The sequence below is a fragment of the Schistosoma haematobium genome, chromosome 1, assembly GCF_000699445.3.
Source record: "Schistosoma haematobium chromosome 1, whole genome shotgun sequence".
In the NCBI taxonomy this organism is placed as follows: domain Eukaryota; kingdom Metazoa; phylum Platyhelminthes; class Trematoda; order Strigeidida; family Schistosomatidae; genus Schistosoma; species Schistosoma haematobium.
Genome location: NC_067196.1, coordinates 12,381,799 through 12,398,234, shown reverse-complemented (window position 1 = coordinate 12,398,234; position 16,436 = coordinate 12,381,799). Strand labels below are relative to the sequence as shown.

The 16,436-nt window shown below is 33.4% G+C and overlaps 1 protein-coding gene across 1 annotated transcript in view; it reads right to left on the bottom strand.

Moving 5' to 3' along the window:
- Positions 1-16,436, bottom strand: part of MS3_00002665 (uncharacterized protein) — a 135,435-nt gene that overhangs the window by 12,210 nt on the left and 106,789 nt on the right. The window contains exons 17-22 of the mRNA XM_051210270.1: positions 15,043-15,465; positions 8,870-9,132; positions 6,082-6,280; positions 4,767-5,038; positions 4,348-4,390; positions 2,712-2,981 (exon numbers count right to left, since the gene is read on the bottom strand). Of these exons, the coding sequence (XP_051073155.1) occupies positions 2,712-2,981; positions 4,348-4,390; positions 4,767-5,038; positions 6,082-6,280; positions 8,870-9,132; positions 15,043-15,465 (1,470 nt within the window). The remainder of the gene's footprint in view (positions 1-2,711; positions 2,982-4,347; positions 4,391-4,766; positions 5,039-6,081; positions 6,281-8,869; positions 9,133-15,042; positions 15,466-16,436) is intronic.

Here is a 16,436-nt window from a genome sequence, read left to right as displayed (position 1 = left end):
GATTGCTATAACAAATGGTACTCTAATTGTAAAGGTCAAGTGAAACATTTCAGTAATATTTGTAATTTTATGTTATCAGTTGAAGGCAGATAACATCAGTCAGTCCAGTTATCTGCAACGTAGGACCGTGCATATATATATATATATATATATATATATATATATATATATATATATATATATATATATATATATATGCATCGGTCCAAGTTGTCATACTTCATTAGTACAACAAGATGAACACCGAATTCATACAAGCAGTTACTTCACTCGTAGTAAAAAAAGGTTGATTTAAGGATATAATACAAAGGAAAAGAAATGGTTAGTAGAAAGAAAGGTATAAAGCAATATTAATCTCACGGTCTAAGGGAACATAAAGAGTGTATACACTCTGAATCTATCAATATGAATCACACTAAAAGTTAGTCGAGCAGTATTTATCAGAGATCTGTGATCAGATATTAGTAACTTACGAGTTTCTTATACCCTTAATGGCCACTTTTCGAAGCTGTAAAAGAGAACAAAACGGACTGCCGCACAGTATACTCGTCCTTTAATTGATAGACGGATATCTCGCCTTCGCCGTAGTTGGTAAAAGACAAACGAGCTTTTTGAATCCGTGCAGAGATTTCGTCAGACATCAACTCATCGAGACTGATCAAACTCCCAAGATAAGTGGAGTTGTCTGCGCGATTGACTACTTCAATCCATATCCTTAGTTCAGGTGTTGACACAGCCCAGTCCTGAAGCAACAATTTGCATCTAGAGGAGGAAAAGCGCATTCTAAACATCGTGGTATTGTTGCTCAGTGCTAACAAAAGACTCTACATTTTATCAGCGTCTTCATCAAACAGAACTATGTCATCTTTGTATTCTAAGTCAATAAACAGATAACGGTATAAACTTAAATTCACATGGACTGTTTATTTATCGAAAGAAATGAGCAAACTTAAGAAATTAATTAAACTGACTAGATAATGGTCAACAAAATTAATTCAAAGGATTGAAAGCTGAAAATAAATTTTGTAAAGTGGTAGAATAAATACATACAGATAGACAAAGTCGAAAAACTTATTGAAATTATAAAATAGTCTAAGTCAGACAACCATTAAGAACCTGAAAGTACTGGCTGGGCATTTCGTCCTGAAATCAGTCTACGATATTGAGCGGGCAGTGAAGTTGTAGGTGATTACTGCTGAGGAGATCCATATTATGATGAAAAGGTTGTCCAGTGCTACCCCAGGTTATTATTATTGGTTGTTTGACTTCGGTCCGTTAGTGATCACACTAAAATGCAACCATTTCCACAACACTTTAATGATAAAAGCCTATGTTAGTATGATTAACTTATACCTATCAGTTATGAAAGTATACGAAGTTACATTTAATCAGGTCTGATGATGTCGTTCAGAAGAACGGTGAAAGCTCCATGACCAAACCATCCAGCTCAGAGGACAGAACTCCACCAAAAGGTCTGTACGATGCACATAAAGCCAATACAAATGGTCAGAGATATGACCTTAATATTAACTTGATACCACACACTACTGATACATTTTAAGTAGTCTAACTTTATTTAAGCAAAACGGGATGGATATAGTCGATGTATCAATTTACAAGAAACGTGTGTTATAGCAGATAAGCATAAATACTTTGTATTGTATTTGGAATTAAAAATTGTAATGCTAACTTTTAGCGAGTGAAATACAAATGCATATGATGTCACATAACATAATTTTTTTAACATCCATACAACGCACTGAAGATTCCTTGATACCTACATAAAGAATTTTCTTTATGATCAAACAGATCAATGAAATTAAAATCCAAAAAAGAACAGAGAGTAGTATAAAAATTATTCGGTCAACCAACAATAAACAGATTATGTTGTCTCTGACACTAGGATTGACTAAATTTCGGAATTACGATAAATACCTACAGCACAGGTCACGAATATTATTGTTAGTATTGACGACAATGTGGTCATTCACTGAATCTGATAATTATTATGATGAGTACACTACATTTTGATGAAAAGACTTAGCGAAATCTAACACTGCCGGTTTCAACGAGGGCATAATTTACCTAAAACACACAAATGACCAAATGAACCGTATACTATTACAAAACAGAAATTCAAGTTAATTAATAGCCCAGCCTTTGAACACACAGTCAGCTCCAGTCGTGAGAATGATAGTTCAAAATTATCTACAAAGTCAAAAGAACTGGTTCAAAGAATGTTCGGATTAGAAAGTAGTTGTATAAGGTAATTCGTTAATTTAAACCTTATTTCTTTATTCAAAAGCGTCATATTTAATAACTTCTCCTAAACTGCCCTTTGTACCTCTTCTAACCTTACAAATCTTAAGTGAAAATTGTTATTTCACTCTTAACATATTTCTTCCCTTTCGCACGTCGACATTCTTTCAATAAATTATTAGTTTTCAACACCTTTAAGCCTATCATTACAAAACAGATACTCAAAATCCGAGACTTTTAGTAGGAGGTAAATTTAAGACGTGTATAGTTTAAAGCTAAAGTTTCCTCTTTTTATACCAGACAGAAGAATAAGAACAAGTTTCACTTTACTATTCCAACAATGAATACGCGCAAAACTCATGTGACTTAAATCAGGACACTGATAATTTAGTGTAGCACGACAGATGTAGACATCAGAGCACCAAGAAAATGTGGGCATACTAAAAACATACCTGACTTTCATTGTGTTGAGTATGAGGTGATAAGCATTCCCCTGTTGAAATTTTGCAATCAGGATGAACGCACATATGTGATCCTAATGCATCTCGTAGATTAGTTTGTTTGCGACGTAACGTATCAGCACTAACGTAAGGAAATTCTGTTGTTAATACGTCCGAATAATCTTTTTTGCATTTAGAAATTCTTTTCGTTTCACTTTTCATTAATTTTGTTCGGAGTTCAGTTGAAAGATGTGATTGAGTTTGTGTTGGAGATAAATGATGCTGTAGAAATGGAGAAAGATAATATATTAATGGCGATAACAAAAGTAATGGTCTTTTGGTAAGGAGGTTTAAAGACATCTCGCTGACGATGGAGAAGTATGAATTTCCTTCATGAACATGTATAAAGTATGAATTTCAACTAATAGTTAATTCGGTATGATAAATTTATATCAATTTTATTTAAAAATGAAACTAACTAAACTACTGAACTCAAAAACAGGTGCGTTGAATAGTAAGCACATGTTATATAACATGTTGAATATAGTAGAGTTCCTATGATACTATAAACTTCATTGCTTTTGTATTCTTAGTGTATGATAATCGGTTTCATGTTAAAGACATATAATTTTAGCCTTTTCTCTCTTGATTCAATAAAACAATGAATTATTCAAGATATTGAATGATAGATCAAATGAGATGAAAAAATGTACAGTATTTAGTGTAATCTATAGTTGCAATTTACTTCACAGTATAATGTTAATCTAAAACATACAAATTCCTTAGCATATATTTTATCTAAACTGTCTTTTGAAAAGTAAAGAGTTTAAGAATACTATTAGAGAAATATTTAAAACGAGAACATTTCAATAAAACTTATTTATTTTTTAGTGGTAATTGGCTTTAATCCCCCATGGTCTCAACTATTAAAATTACCATAATATCCATAAAAACCCCTTTTGATATTAATCAACATATGCACACTAGTGACTGGCTTTAAAACGTATTTCTCGGAGTTCTAGTAAGAAGCAGTGATCAGTGAAGTTCAACCGAGTCTGTTGTGAGAGAGTAACTCACTGAAGACAATGGTGGATATGTCGTTCAATTTCGTGGGTTGGTGGAAGTTAGACATTAATACAATTGTATGCCGACCGGCTCAGTGATCTAGTGATTAAGCACTCGCGCGCGAGATTGATAGATCCTGGTTTCAAATCTCGCGAGGCGGGATCGTGTATGTGAACTGTTGAGGAGCCCCGCAATAGGACGAAACGACCATCCGGTGCTTCCATCTTTCGCATGGTAGTCTAGCTTCAATTGACTCATGGTCTCAACCATTAAAATGGCATATAATCCTTGAAAACAACAATAATATTTCCAACCAAACTACAATACATTGTGTTCTAACGATTTTCTCACTTTTCAATTAAAAAATATTGAAATTTCATAACTAAATTTAACCTAACTATTATGTGTCATTTATACATTAAACTATAAATTTTAAGAATCATTACCTTGACTATAATAACTTGTCTGACTAGTTCATTTAATTTAAAACTTGATATAAATCTATGAAGAAATACAAGTATATTGTTCTAGAGTGACTTTAATATATGTCAGAAACATAATGAATTAAATCAGTTCTACTTACCCAATGCTCTACTCCATTTGTCTCAGATGGACGAACAGGTAACCTGTATTACAAAAAAATGACGTCACTTTAACAGTTTATAAATATATATATATATATATATGCATTAAATTCGAGAAGTCTATTAGTATTTCTTACAGATGTAATGTAAACAAGTTACTTGTAGTGAACTAAAAATTTTGGTTCATGAACTAAATTCATCTAGGAAGACTTTCCACACATTAACATGATCACAATTGTGAAAAATATTAAGATCAATCTGACTTAACAAAGGAAAACTTCTGATTGATTTATGTTGTTATCTTACATCTAAACAACATAAATGAAGGTTTGACCAACCACTAATTTTCAGCGGTATTATGTATTACAGTTTTAGCAAAAACATAATACATTTCACTATGTTTTCTCTCAAAACTTACCCAGCTTGTATTCGGCCAAGACGGTCACCTAATTGTGTTAATTTTACCCATGCTGTATGAAGTTTAATAGCTGTTGGAGAATTTTTAAATTTAGACTGTAAAAGAAGACCACGTTTATGTAAAGCTTCATGATTGGAGTTATTTTTACTTGTTAATGATGTTAGTGATGTCGACCAAAATTGAGATTCATATTCAAAATAGATAAGAATACTGGCAGCTTCACGACTATGTTCTAAACAAGTTTCCAATTCCATTAAACGTTGACCAGCATGCTTGAAAAATAGAAAAATACGAAGATGATTAAAAGAGAATGAGATAAAAAGCAAACAAATATGTCAAAGAAAAAATTAACTGATCAGAACCTCTCTTAGCTTACAAAGTTTATATATATATACCTAGGAAAAGCGTCAGTAAAATACCTGAGTTAAGCAACAGAGAATGACATTATCTTACATCAGTATAAAAAAGTATACTATGTTATTGTTCGCATAGAACTAATAAATTATCTGGTTGGAGTTCGTCTGTTATTACTAATCTAAATTGAAACTAACATTCAGATATATCCGATACCCCCAAATGCCCTGGTACGGCCGAGAGTGGGGATAGTCCGCTCTCCCTCTCGAAATGCTCTCACATGGCCACGCGTATATAGCCTCTACCAGGCAAGTCCTACTCACTGACTTCTCACGGCATTACTGTTGTTTACGAAATTGAGAGGACGAAAAACCAATGTCCGGCGCTTTAACCGGGTTGGTGGACATGGAGAGTCTATTTAGGGGAGTTGGAAAACCCTGATTCTAAACCAATGGTGTACATGGGCTCCATTACCCTGAGGGAACAAATGGAGTATGAACTAATTATTGGTCACCGGCTACCACGGGACTACATCTCCTTACGATGCTCCACTGCCTTGTGGACTAGAACTTTGTGTCGAAGGCTCCGAGTTTGGTCCCCTAAGAAAACCACCTGCTTCGGTCTGGGTACCGGGGCAGAATCACAGCCCTCACACATATCAAATGAGATTTGTGTGGCGCATATGTATTTGGTGCCTCCTTGTACCAATATCTATATGTTAAAATAAACAAAGTAATGAATAAGATATATCCGATAATGAACATAACTTCAGGAGAAAAAGGAATAGTTCTAAACGGATAAACGCTCAGAGAGCAGAAAAGAAATTTAAAATTTTAAGTGATCTATCAGTGACTTATATATCAGAAGTGAGATATAAAGTTAACAGTTCTGACAATGAGGTATTTCTAACAAAAAAAGAAAATATTACAAGTTGTAATGTGAGGACTGAACATTCTCTTACCTTTAAATATCCACCTAACTCTGGATGTCTTTTTTCAACAGGATCAGTTGGACAATATGATTCATTTAAATTTCTACTAGCTAATATTTCCAAATGATCTACAGCTTTTATTAAATTAGATAAATGATATCCTGTTAATTGTGGTACAGCTATACATAATTGATCTCGAAAGGCATTCATTTCATTTGCATTATCTTCACTGGAAAAATATGAAAATATCGAAAAAAGATTTATAGTAAGATTAATAATAATGAATGAAGGAATGAATGAGTGAACTAAGCAAATCAAGAATTTACTATTACAGAGGATACATGACAATTAATCTTTAATTATGATAGGTATCATTACCAAGGTTTGGTTTGATAATTTCGAATAAACTGGGCATTGAGTAGATTGTTATAAATAAATAATATATTTGTAATATCCCAATGAGTAGAAAAATTAGATTTTCTGATGTTTCGTGACTTAGTGTAAGTCACCTCTTCAGAGTGAATGCGATTTTATTGAAAATGATTCAAACTATGAACAAGTGCAACAGAATTAAGTAGAATTGACATAAGGAAAGAGAGCGAGTGAGAGAGAGAGAGCACGAAATACAGGAAACAATTACACAATATGACTTATGTAGAAATTAAAATTTATAGTAAAAGATAAAACTGGTAATATATGTGTCAACAACTTTGAACATTTCTGATTGTACGAACCAAGTGAAGAAAATTAGTTTTTCATTATGGCTCTACATTAATATGTATATAGGATTTACAATAATGCGATAATACTTATTGTTATGCCCCGATAAGAATAATGAGTGGTAATTTTTGAGATCCATTTGTGGACCAATACTATACGTATATTTTACCGTATGATTGTTAATTAACTTTTCTTATCGATTAAATGTTAAATATTTCCATGGCAGTCGATTGACTAAATCATCGATTAAATGTTAAAAATACTTCCATGCTAATATCGATTATATACATATAATTGATATATATACGTTTGAATTGTGTTTGTGGATCGCTGTGTGATCGCTCGTTTCTAGCTGTTTGCAGAATATACTTTCCCATTCCAAGCTTGGACTTCTCCCTCTAGTTAGCGGGGCTAGGACTCATCAATAGCTAACCTACTGGTCTTTGGTCACTGAGTCTTTGTTCTCGTTCGCAGATTAAGTGAACTCGTGATAACTTCAACCCTAGCACTTATCGAAATAATACGTTACGTAATAATTACAAAATGACATTTTGATTATAAATTAACATTGAGTAATTGGAAGAAAAAGTATTAATAATAATCAAAGTAATTATTCGAAAATCAAGAAGTTGCATAATATATGAAAAAGAGAAGGAACAGAATATTTTGATGAATGGTCAGTAGAATAGTAGTTATGTAAGAATCAAGAGATGAATGTTGAGAAAAAGTAAAATACCAAGTTCAAAAAAACAAAAATGAAAGAAGTACAAAAATAGTTTATCAATGTTCTGCTACAAACGCCCCTATACCGATAGCCTAGGTAGCGAAAGTAGTTGGACGAACTTCTTTTGGATGCAAAAGTTAGGTTTGTGAACATGGATTGGGATAGCTTCAGCAATATGCAAAAGACGCACTCGTAAACCACGTGGCAAATTTGATGGAATATGGTAGATGACCTTAAAAGCTTTATTCAGTTCAACTTGATGACCTGTGTCAACCAAGTGAGCGAGAATAGAACTTTTAACCACTCCTACCTACGTTTTGCTCAACCATGACGGATGGTACTCTGTTATACGATGACGAACTAGCCGAATTGTATGCAGGCAATATGTCTTTATTGGCCGTTCTTATTGTGGGTTGGTTGTAGAAGATAGCACCTAGTCTGGCTGCATTAAATGTTTTTTTCTACCGCTTTTCTTAGTCTTTGAGTCACAATTTCTTTAGTAGTGTCATTTCGGAATTGTAATTTTAGGAACAATACTTTCTTAGGAACGGTAGGTATCTTTGTCCTTCTTTTCATCTCCTTCATGTGTTTGTCGATGAATTCCATTGGTTACCAAGTCTTACTAAGTAAGTTACGAATATTAACCAATTCATCTACAATAGTGTCATCCGAACAAATCATTCTAGCACGATGAGCCAGGATCTTTATCAAGTTCCTTTTGTATCTGATTTCATTGTTTTAAATTATATATATATATATATATATATTAGTGTAGAGCCCTGACAAAAAGCTAATTGAAAAGAAATTTCTTCGCTCGATTCGTTCCTCCTTTATTTACCAAATGTCAAAATGGAAATTTTCACTATATTTCTGATTGTGATCCTAGGTTATATAGGTTTGAATCTTGCCAGTTACCTTAAGACTGCAGGTACGCCTTCATGATAAGTGCCAACTTGAAGGGATTTTGGGCTTTCTGTTGATTTCTTCTTCAACCACCTAACACAATAGTTACGCTGTTTTTTTTACTCTACAAAGAACAATTATTATCTCACTGGCTATCTGGACTCGACGGATTTTTGAAGCGAAAATTAAAGGTTTCGAGTCCATATGTGAACATTAACACTGTAGTGCAGATACATCTAGCTTGCGAATCCCAAATAGAACGAGTCAAGTGTGATGGATTCTACTGCTAGCCAGCATCTAACTCTGCTGAAACGTCTGTGACTTAATGGGAATATACAGGTAGTCTTCACAGAATGTACATATGCCAAAACAAGATAATCATTTGGAGTACATAATGTCATCTAGACGATTCAAGGAACCAATCCAAATGAAATAAATTATTTTATTTTCATAAAAAATGTACTGACTTACAATGCGGATAGTACATTTCTTAATTTTTCGGACTTTTCAATTAAACATTTAATTTTTCTTTTCACTACTGAAGTCGATAATATACACGTAACAAGTTCATTAGTTAATTCATTAAGAAAATTTTCTGATCCTTTAGAATCAATCATTTGTTTATTATCATTGTAAGATGATATAGATTTTAAAGGGAATAATGAATCTGATTGACGAAGATATCCTTGAGCTTCAGTACAATATTTATCAACCATAGAAAGTTTACAAAATAACTAGATTGAAAAAGAAGCAATAATATAATAATACAACGGTCAGATTGACTACAAATGAAATAATATGTTAATCTAGATTAAAAAAAATGATAATAATTAATCAAATTGATCAAAAGTATATTTTGCTAATTCAATAAAAATGTTATAAATACTAGATAGCTATTATAAGCAAAGATAAGTGGTGGTTAGCAGTGGAATACAGAATGTGCATTTCTTCCTATTTAAGACTCATCAGCTGGATGCACCTGTACCCGATTTGATGTTCACTTCGGGACTCGAATTCAGTACAAAACGTGCGTCCTGGATTTCATTGCTAGCCACTATCCATTTTTGCTTATAATGTTTGTGAATTAAAGAAATATCGAGACAATATAAGAGATTGATCAATCGCAATCTTAAACATCAATGTAAAGATTCAAGCAAACAATACAAAATGAATATTAGACAGCTCTCTATTTTGTACTTTTAAAAAGAAACTTACTAATATACTATTTGAAAGGATAATTAATTTGATACCTTTGATAAGTTTAAGTTGTATGGTGTGAAACAATCAACTACGTTTATTATTTTTTGAACTAAATAAATGTCTTAAGTTTTACGTGAATAAATATGCTGTTTATCAGAAGCAGTTTGTAGAGATTTTAGAAATTTCACAGATTGAAATCATGAGTCAATTGAAGCTACTGAGGAGTCCCATACTAGGACGAAACGGCCGTCTAGTGCTTCCAGGTTTTCTATGGTGGTCTAGCTTCAATTGACTTATGGTTTCAATCTGTGAAATATGCTGTTTATCAGATATATTTCAAAGTAAATTATTGCTACTATGAAATAAAAGTTGTATAAATGTAATATGTATTTCAAATTTTCTAACTAATATATTGACTTATCTTAGAAACTACGAAAATAGATATTCCTTTAAAATTTACTCTATTAAATCAGAATGTATCTGGAAAAAATACCTGAATGAATTTGTTGAATTACTACATAGTTCAAACTAATATGCTATTACTATTAAAATGAATTTGAAGTAGCTCAAGAACTACCTATAAGTATGCCCATTATCAGTAACAACCTACTGTGGGAGAGAACAAACCAGATCCCAGTGGAGGGAGAAATAAGCAAGAAGCGCTGGAAGTGGATAGGACACACATTGAGGAAAGCGCCCAACTGCATCACAAGGCAAGCCCTCATATGGAATCCTCAAGACCGAAGGAAAAGAGGAAGACCGAAGAACACATTATGCTGAGAAATGTAGATAGACATGATAAAACTAAACAAAAATTGGATAGAACTGGAAAGGAAGGCCCGGGACAGAGTGGGTTAGAGAATGCTGGTCGGTGGCCTATGCTCCAATAGGAGTAACAGACGTAAGTAAGTAATAATAGTGTGGTATGTATTACTTATATGGACATATATAGGTAGTATGTATCAGGCATGGGATGTAGGATTCTTACCGACAGAAGAGGAAAATGAAACTAATCAAAATAATAACAGAAATGAAGGAACAATGTAGTTTGTAAAGATGTGTGAACGATGTATTTAATGTATGATTTTCATATTTTAATAATCCATTGCATATTTTGGCACTTAAATTGGTTATCACTATATAACAACATCGAGTGCACACTTAGATTTTTTTGCCCACACATGGAGCTAATTAATATATATGCAGATTAGAAAAAAACAATTTTTGTTTTCATCTTGACAACAGAGAATGTTATTTCCATGATATTAGAAAAGATGTTTTCAAGATGCCATAAATTAATTTTCTGTTCACTCTTAAAACATTATGATATTCAGATTTAGCCTGTTTTGCCAGTATGTTTAGAATCAACAGTATATGATTATGTAATCATTACTATGTATAAACGATTTGAACTAAACCACCCATTCACTGACGAAATTTTGAATATAATAAACTAGATAATGGTCAATTATGTTTGTATACAGAATTTATTATGAAGTTATATTTTAAAATTGTATCACAGATTGGGCAAAAATTGTATTTTTAAATATTCTTTAAAATATAGATGCTAAACTGATCGATTATACTTTTGGAAACGATTAGATCTTTTCGTGAACTACAAACAATATTACATATTTTGTCATTTTAGCTAATTGTATTAGGAAACGAACTAATATATTTGAGCTCCCGAATGCCTTGGTACGGCCGAGGATAAGGAGAGTCAGCTCTCCCTCTCGAAATGCTTTCACTGTCAGGGAAATCCTACTCACTGGCTTCTCACGGCATTACTGTTGTTTACGAAATTGAGAGGATGAAAAACCAATGTCCGGCACCTTTACCGGGTTGGTGGACACGAAGAGTCCACCTAGGAGAGTTGGGAAACCATGATTCCAAACCAATGGTGTACATGCGCTTCAGTATCCTGAAGGAACAAATGGAGTATGAAGCAATTATTGGTCACCGGTCACTATAGGAGTGCATCTCCTGACGTTTCTCCACTCCCTTATGGATCAGACCTTTAGGTCGAGGGTTCTGAGTGTGGCCCCCTCAGAAAACCAACTTCTTCAGTTTGGGTACTAGGGCAGTATGACAGTCCACACATAAATCAGGTGGCTTGTTTGCCACATATATATTCGGTGCTCCTTTGTACCAGTATTTGTGTTCAAATAAATAAATAAAAATCAATATACTGAAGGTAGATAACGTTTACTTTGGTTGAATCAAGGTATATACTAAATCTCCATCATTTGCAAATTTCAGTTTTCTTAATAACCTGTTCTTTTATGCTTCGTTCTAAGCTACGAATGACCAATAAGTACATTGTTACAACATTCAACTATGACTACTCTATGTAGTATTGAAACAGATGAAACTGTTGCAACTGCAGTCATATTTTAACTGTTTATCCTCTCTTATTTAAATATATTAGCCTATTCTTCAATCTATGGTTGTATTCTTTCTCTTCTATCTTTATTTCCTTTTCTAACAAACTCCATCATTTAAAATTTGGTTTATCTAGGTCAACTTGCTTATTTTTCGGCGGACTGAGAGACATTCAGTTGACATAGAGTGTATTGTTTTCTGATCAATAGTAAGTTTCACAGTTTCATCATTCTTCACTTATATGCTTATTTTATTACCTGCAACTGAAGGTGTTTTGAAAAGTCGGTGTTTTCTTGATCTTTTTAAGGTTTATTTGTGGCTTCTGCCTTTCTAGATTGATTGTTCCTGATTAACTGTATCAACAAGGTAATCCAATCGCACGTTGGACGTTGGGGGTGTTCTTTAATCAACGTACGTTTCCTCGGCAGTATATGGTTCGCATGTCGTGTCAGACATATTCCTTGTACAACAACTTCGTAAATCCCGTCACCAACTCTTATGACAACAACAGCTATCCAAACAGCCCCTCACCGTTTACAGTTTGCTGCATATACTGCTGACCCATCGATAAACTGACACTTAATACTTCTAACCTCAAACCTATAGTTCCACTTCACTTCCAGTGGGTATACATGGCATCAAATAGAATATTTCTTATATCCTAATTTTAAATTATGTAAATATCCACACTTTGACTGAATACTTAGGTGAGATTATAATTTATAAATGACCTTTAGGTGACGTCAAGGTAATATTGAGAGAATTCACCTAATTACCAGGGTCAAAAGAGTTTTGTAAATTAATTTGAGGAATTAGGATTGGGATGTAGAATTACGAATTAAAACTAAGGTTTTCATCACCAACTGACATAAGCAATAACACCAATATGCTATTCAAACATGGATGAACGAATTTCGCGTCGAAATCCAGGACTTGCAATTTTTATTTCTATTGATTCGTTTATAAATTATAGTCTCGCCGATATGTACTAAGTAGCTAACTCCAATGTACTAATTTTTATGATTTAGTTTACCTTTTATACTGAAAATAGTTTATACATTATACTTTTACTAAGATATACATTATGGAATAACAATGATTGTTGGTAAAATCTAGTTAACGGACAAGGTTATCTACTGGATGAAAGCACATGATAAGTCATGTACTATGCAAATATTCATATAAAGCGTTTAGTTTTAATGTATAAAAATTGTCATTATTCGTAGGAGAGAAAACATCTTAAGGGGAAATAGGAGATTTTCTGACTGACTGAATATTAGGGGTTTCAATCCCACAAAAAGTAACGATTTCATCAGGACTGGAGATATACTTTGGTTGCCCGAAAACTGCCTAGCAGTAAATAAATAAGTTTAATGAAAACCAATTAGTCCTGAGCCGTCTGGAACTGAATTAAATTATTCTCAGTTTCCAATGTGGTAATTACTTTAGGGTGTAGTAGAAGTGATTTGGGATGGTTGTAAATGTACAACGGGAAGTTCGAAATGTGGTTTGTGTGTCTGGTAGAACTTTATGGGATAAAGAGCTAGAGATCGTGATAATGATTACTAACAAAAGATCAATTAACGTACTTAATAATATACTAAAGATTTTCTCGTGAACTAATTAGCACAGTAGTGATATTCCCAAAATCAACACCGAATAAAGTAAGTAGAAATATCAAGATAATGTCAAATTTTGTCCAGATTGAAAGTAATTCTTGTTGATGCATACGAATATCACAAAACGGCATTGAATGATACATCACTGAAAGTAAAAGAGCACTGAAGAACTCTCTCATTTTAGTTCAATCTTCTTCAGAAGTAAATATATTTGATGAGAACAACAAATAGATTTACATCCCACTAGTGAGCGAACAACTAAGTCAATATTGCAAAGACTGACATTTCCCAACTTTAATCAATTCATAATTTTACTTAAACGAATTCAAATTTTACCGAATGTAAAGATTTGTCCTGGAATTTTGTTTGAAAAACCATACACTTTACTATTCGTTATGAAAATTTCATAGAATTCACTCATACAGCGTAGGTGGTCATCAGTAAACAGCGGTTAGTTGTTTTCAGGAGATAAGAGCGATTTAAAGCCTGATAACGTTCATCAATCTCATTTAGAAAACTAATGAAAATGCTATGTCATTAACGTACTACTTCAGTAGTGTATATTGACCATGTTTAATTAACTCTGAGACAAAATATTCAGTTACTGAGTTAAACTATAATGATTACTAACTGGGTTTCACGTTTGATTTAATCCCATTTGAAGATAGTTTTTGACATCGACTGACAACTACTAGAATGTGAATGAAAACCATAGAGCGCAAAAGCACTATTACTTTTTTGTTTAAGTGAGCACTGATGTTTATTTATTTATTTACTTGAACACATAAATATTGATACAAAGGAGCACCGAATACATATGTGGCAAACAAGCCACCTGATTTATGTGTGGACTGTCATACTGCCCTAGTACCCAAACTGAAGAAGTTGGTTTTCTGAGGGGGCCACACTCAGAACCCTCGACCTAAAGGTCTGATCCATAAGGGAGTGGAGAAACGTCAGGAGATGCACTCCTATGGTGACCGGTGACCAATAATTGGTTCATACTCCATTTGTTCCTTCAGGATACTGAAGCGCATGTACACCATTGGTTTGGAATCATGGTTTCCCAACTCTCCTAGGTGGACTCTTCGTGTCCACCAACCCGGTAAAGGTGCCGGACATTGGTTTTTCATCCTCTCAATTTCGTAAACAACAGTAATGCCGTGAGAAGCCAGTGAGTAGGATTTCCCTGACAGTGAAAGCATTTCGAGAGGGAGAGCTGACTCTCCTTATCCTCGGCCGTATTAGGACATTTATGGGCTGATGAAGAATTCTATAGTTCAACAAAACATTTATGTATTACACTCTAATTTTCAGAAGCTATCAAATTTGAATCAAGTTATCATAAAAATTATCTTTAAATTAAACTTAACTCCACAAATTTATTTATCTTTAAATAAGAGTTATGAAAAGAAGAAAAAACAACAACAAGAACCAACAAACCTGTTCAAAACCACCCGGTCCTGGTGATTTGACATGCATTCTAAAAAGTGGTTTCTCTATATATTGAAAATCTTTAGATTTATCATTATCATTATCATCAATATTAGATGAATTTGGTAATCCTGTAAAATGTAATATACAAATTAACTCTTCAATAATTTGTTTACAATCTGTTGTACCAAGTTGACATAAATGTAAAAGACGCCGACAAATTGAATCATTATGTAATTTTGATAAATAATAGTTTAAACGTTTGGTTAAAATATGTTGAACTAGATTTTGTTGCCGTATTATTAAAAGTTGATTGATAAGATGAATAAAATCTATTGAATAATTAATGGATGCTTGAAATGGAATGGTTTGTAGATCATTTAATAATTTATTAAGTTGATCCATGATTACTTGTAAATGAGATAGACGTTTCTTTAAAAAAAAAGAAAAAAAAGTGAGTAATGAAAATCATTACAAATATGTTAGGTCCCGAGAAACATAATATGAGTGGTAACTTTGGGATCCTTTTATGGACCAATACCAAACGTATATTGCTATTGTATAATTATTAAGTAACTAAACTATTCATATTCATATTCCTCTTATTATAAACTTTATTTTGATTTATGAACCATTATTATACGTTTTACCATTCTTGAATTATGCCCTGTCTATATTAGTCACTGACTCCTCCATTCACAGCCACATCTGGCTAATTCTTGTACAAATGTTGCTTCATATTTTATGCTACTTTTTGGTCTGTTTGATTAGTATATAAACTCAGTATGTTTGAAATATAGTGATTCATATCGCAGAGGCTGAGACTGGTGTTCTGGACTTAACTGACTGGGCTAGGTGGAAAGCAGGATCAATCAGGACTCTAGGCTGCTCGCATGTGTTTACGCGTCCTTGGTCCGGTTGATAATTCACTGCCCTCTAATCAGCGGTCAAAGAAAACTAAAAATTATGTTATCAAGTATCAGATCTACGTTTATTCTATGATGTAACTAAATGAATGATCAATGATTTTCTTTTTTTTTCATTAACTATCATCAATCGTATGTGCAATTGATCGATCACTGGGTGGTGGTGATCAGTGTTATGTACTTCCTAGTGCAGATCGAATCCTGTCGATCAAGTTGCAATGTGGCCACTAGTCTAAGTGACTCGACATTCAGTGCACTATGTTGAGATAAGATGGTGGTTGGAGTTAGTCAACAGGAAACCCTGTCATCATCTTATCTCAATATAGTGCACTCAATGTCGAGTCACCTAGACTGGTAGCCACATTGCAACGTGGTCGATAGGATTCGACCCTATGGGATGTTAGCCGCAGCTCGGATAGCTCAGTGGTAACATCTCTTACTGTTAGGTTGGGTGACACGGGATCGAATCCGTTAGGG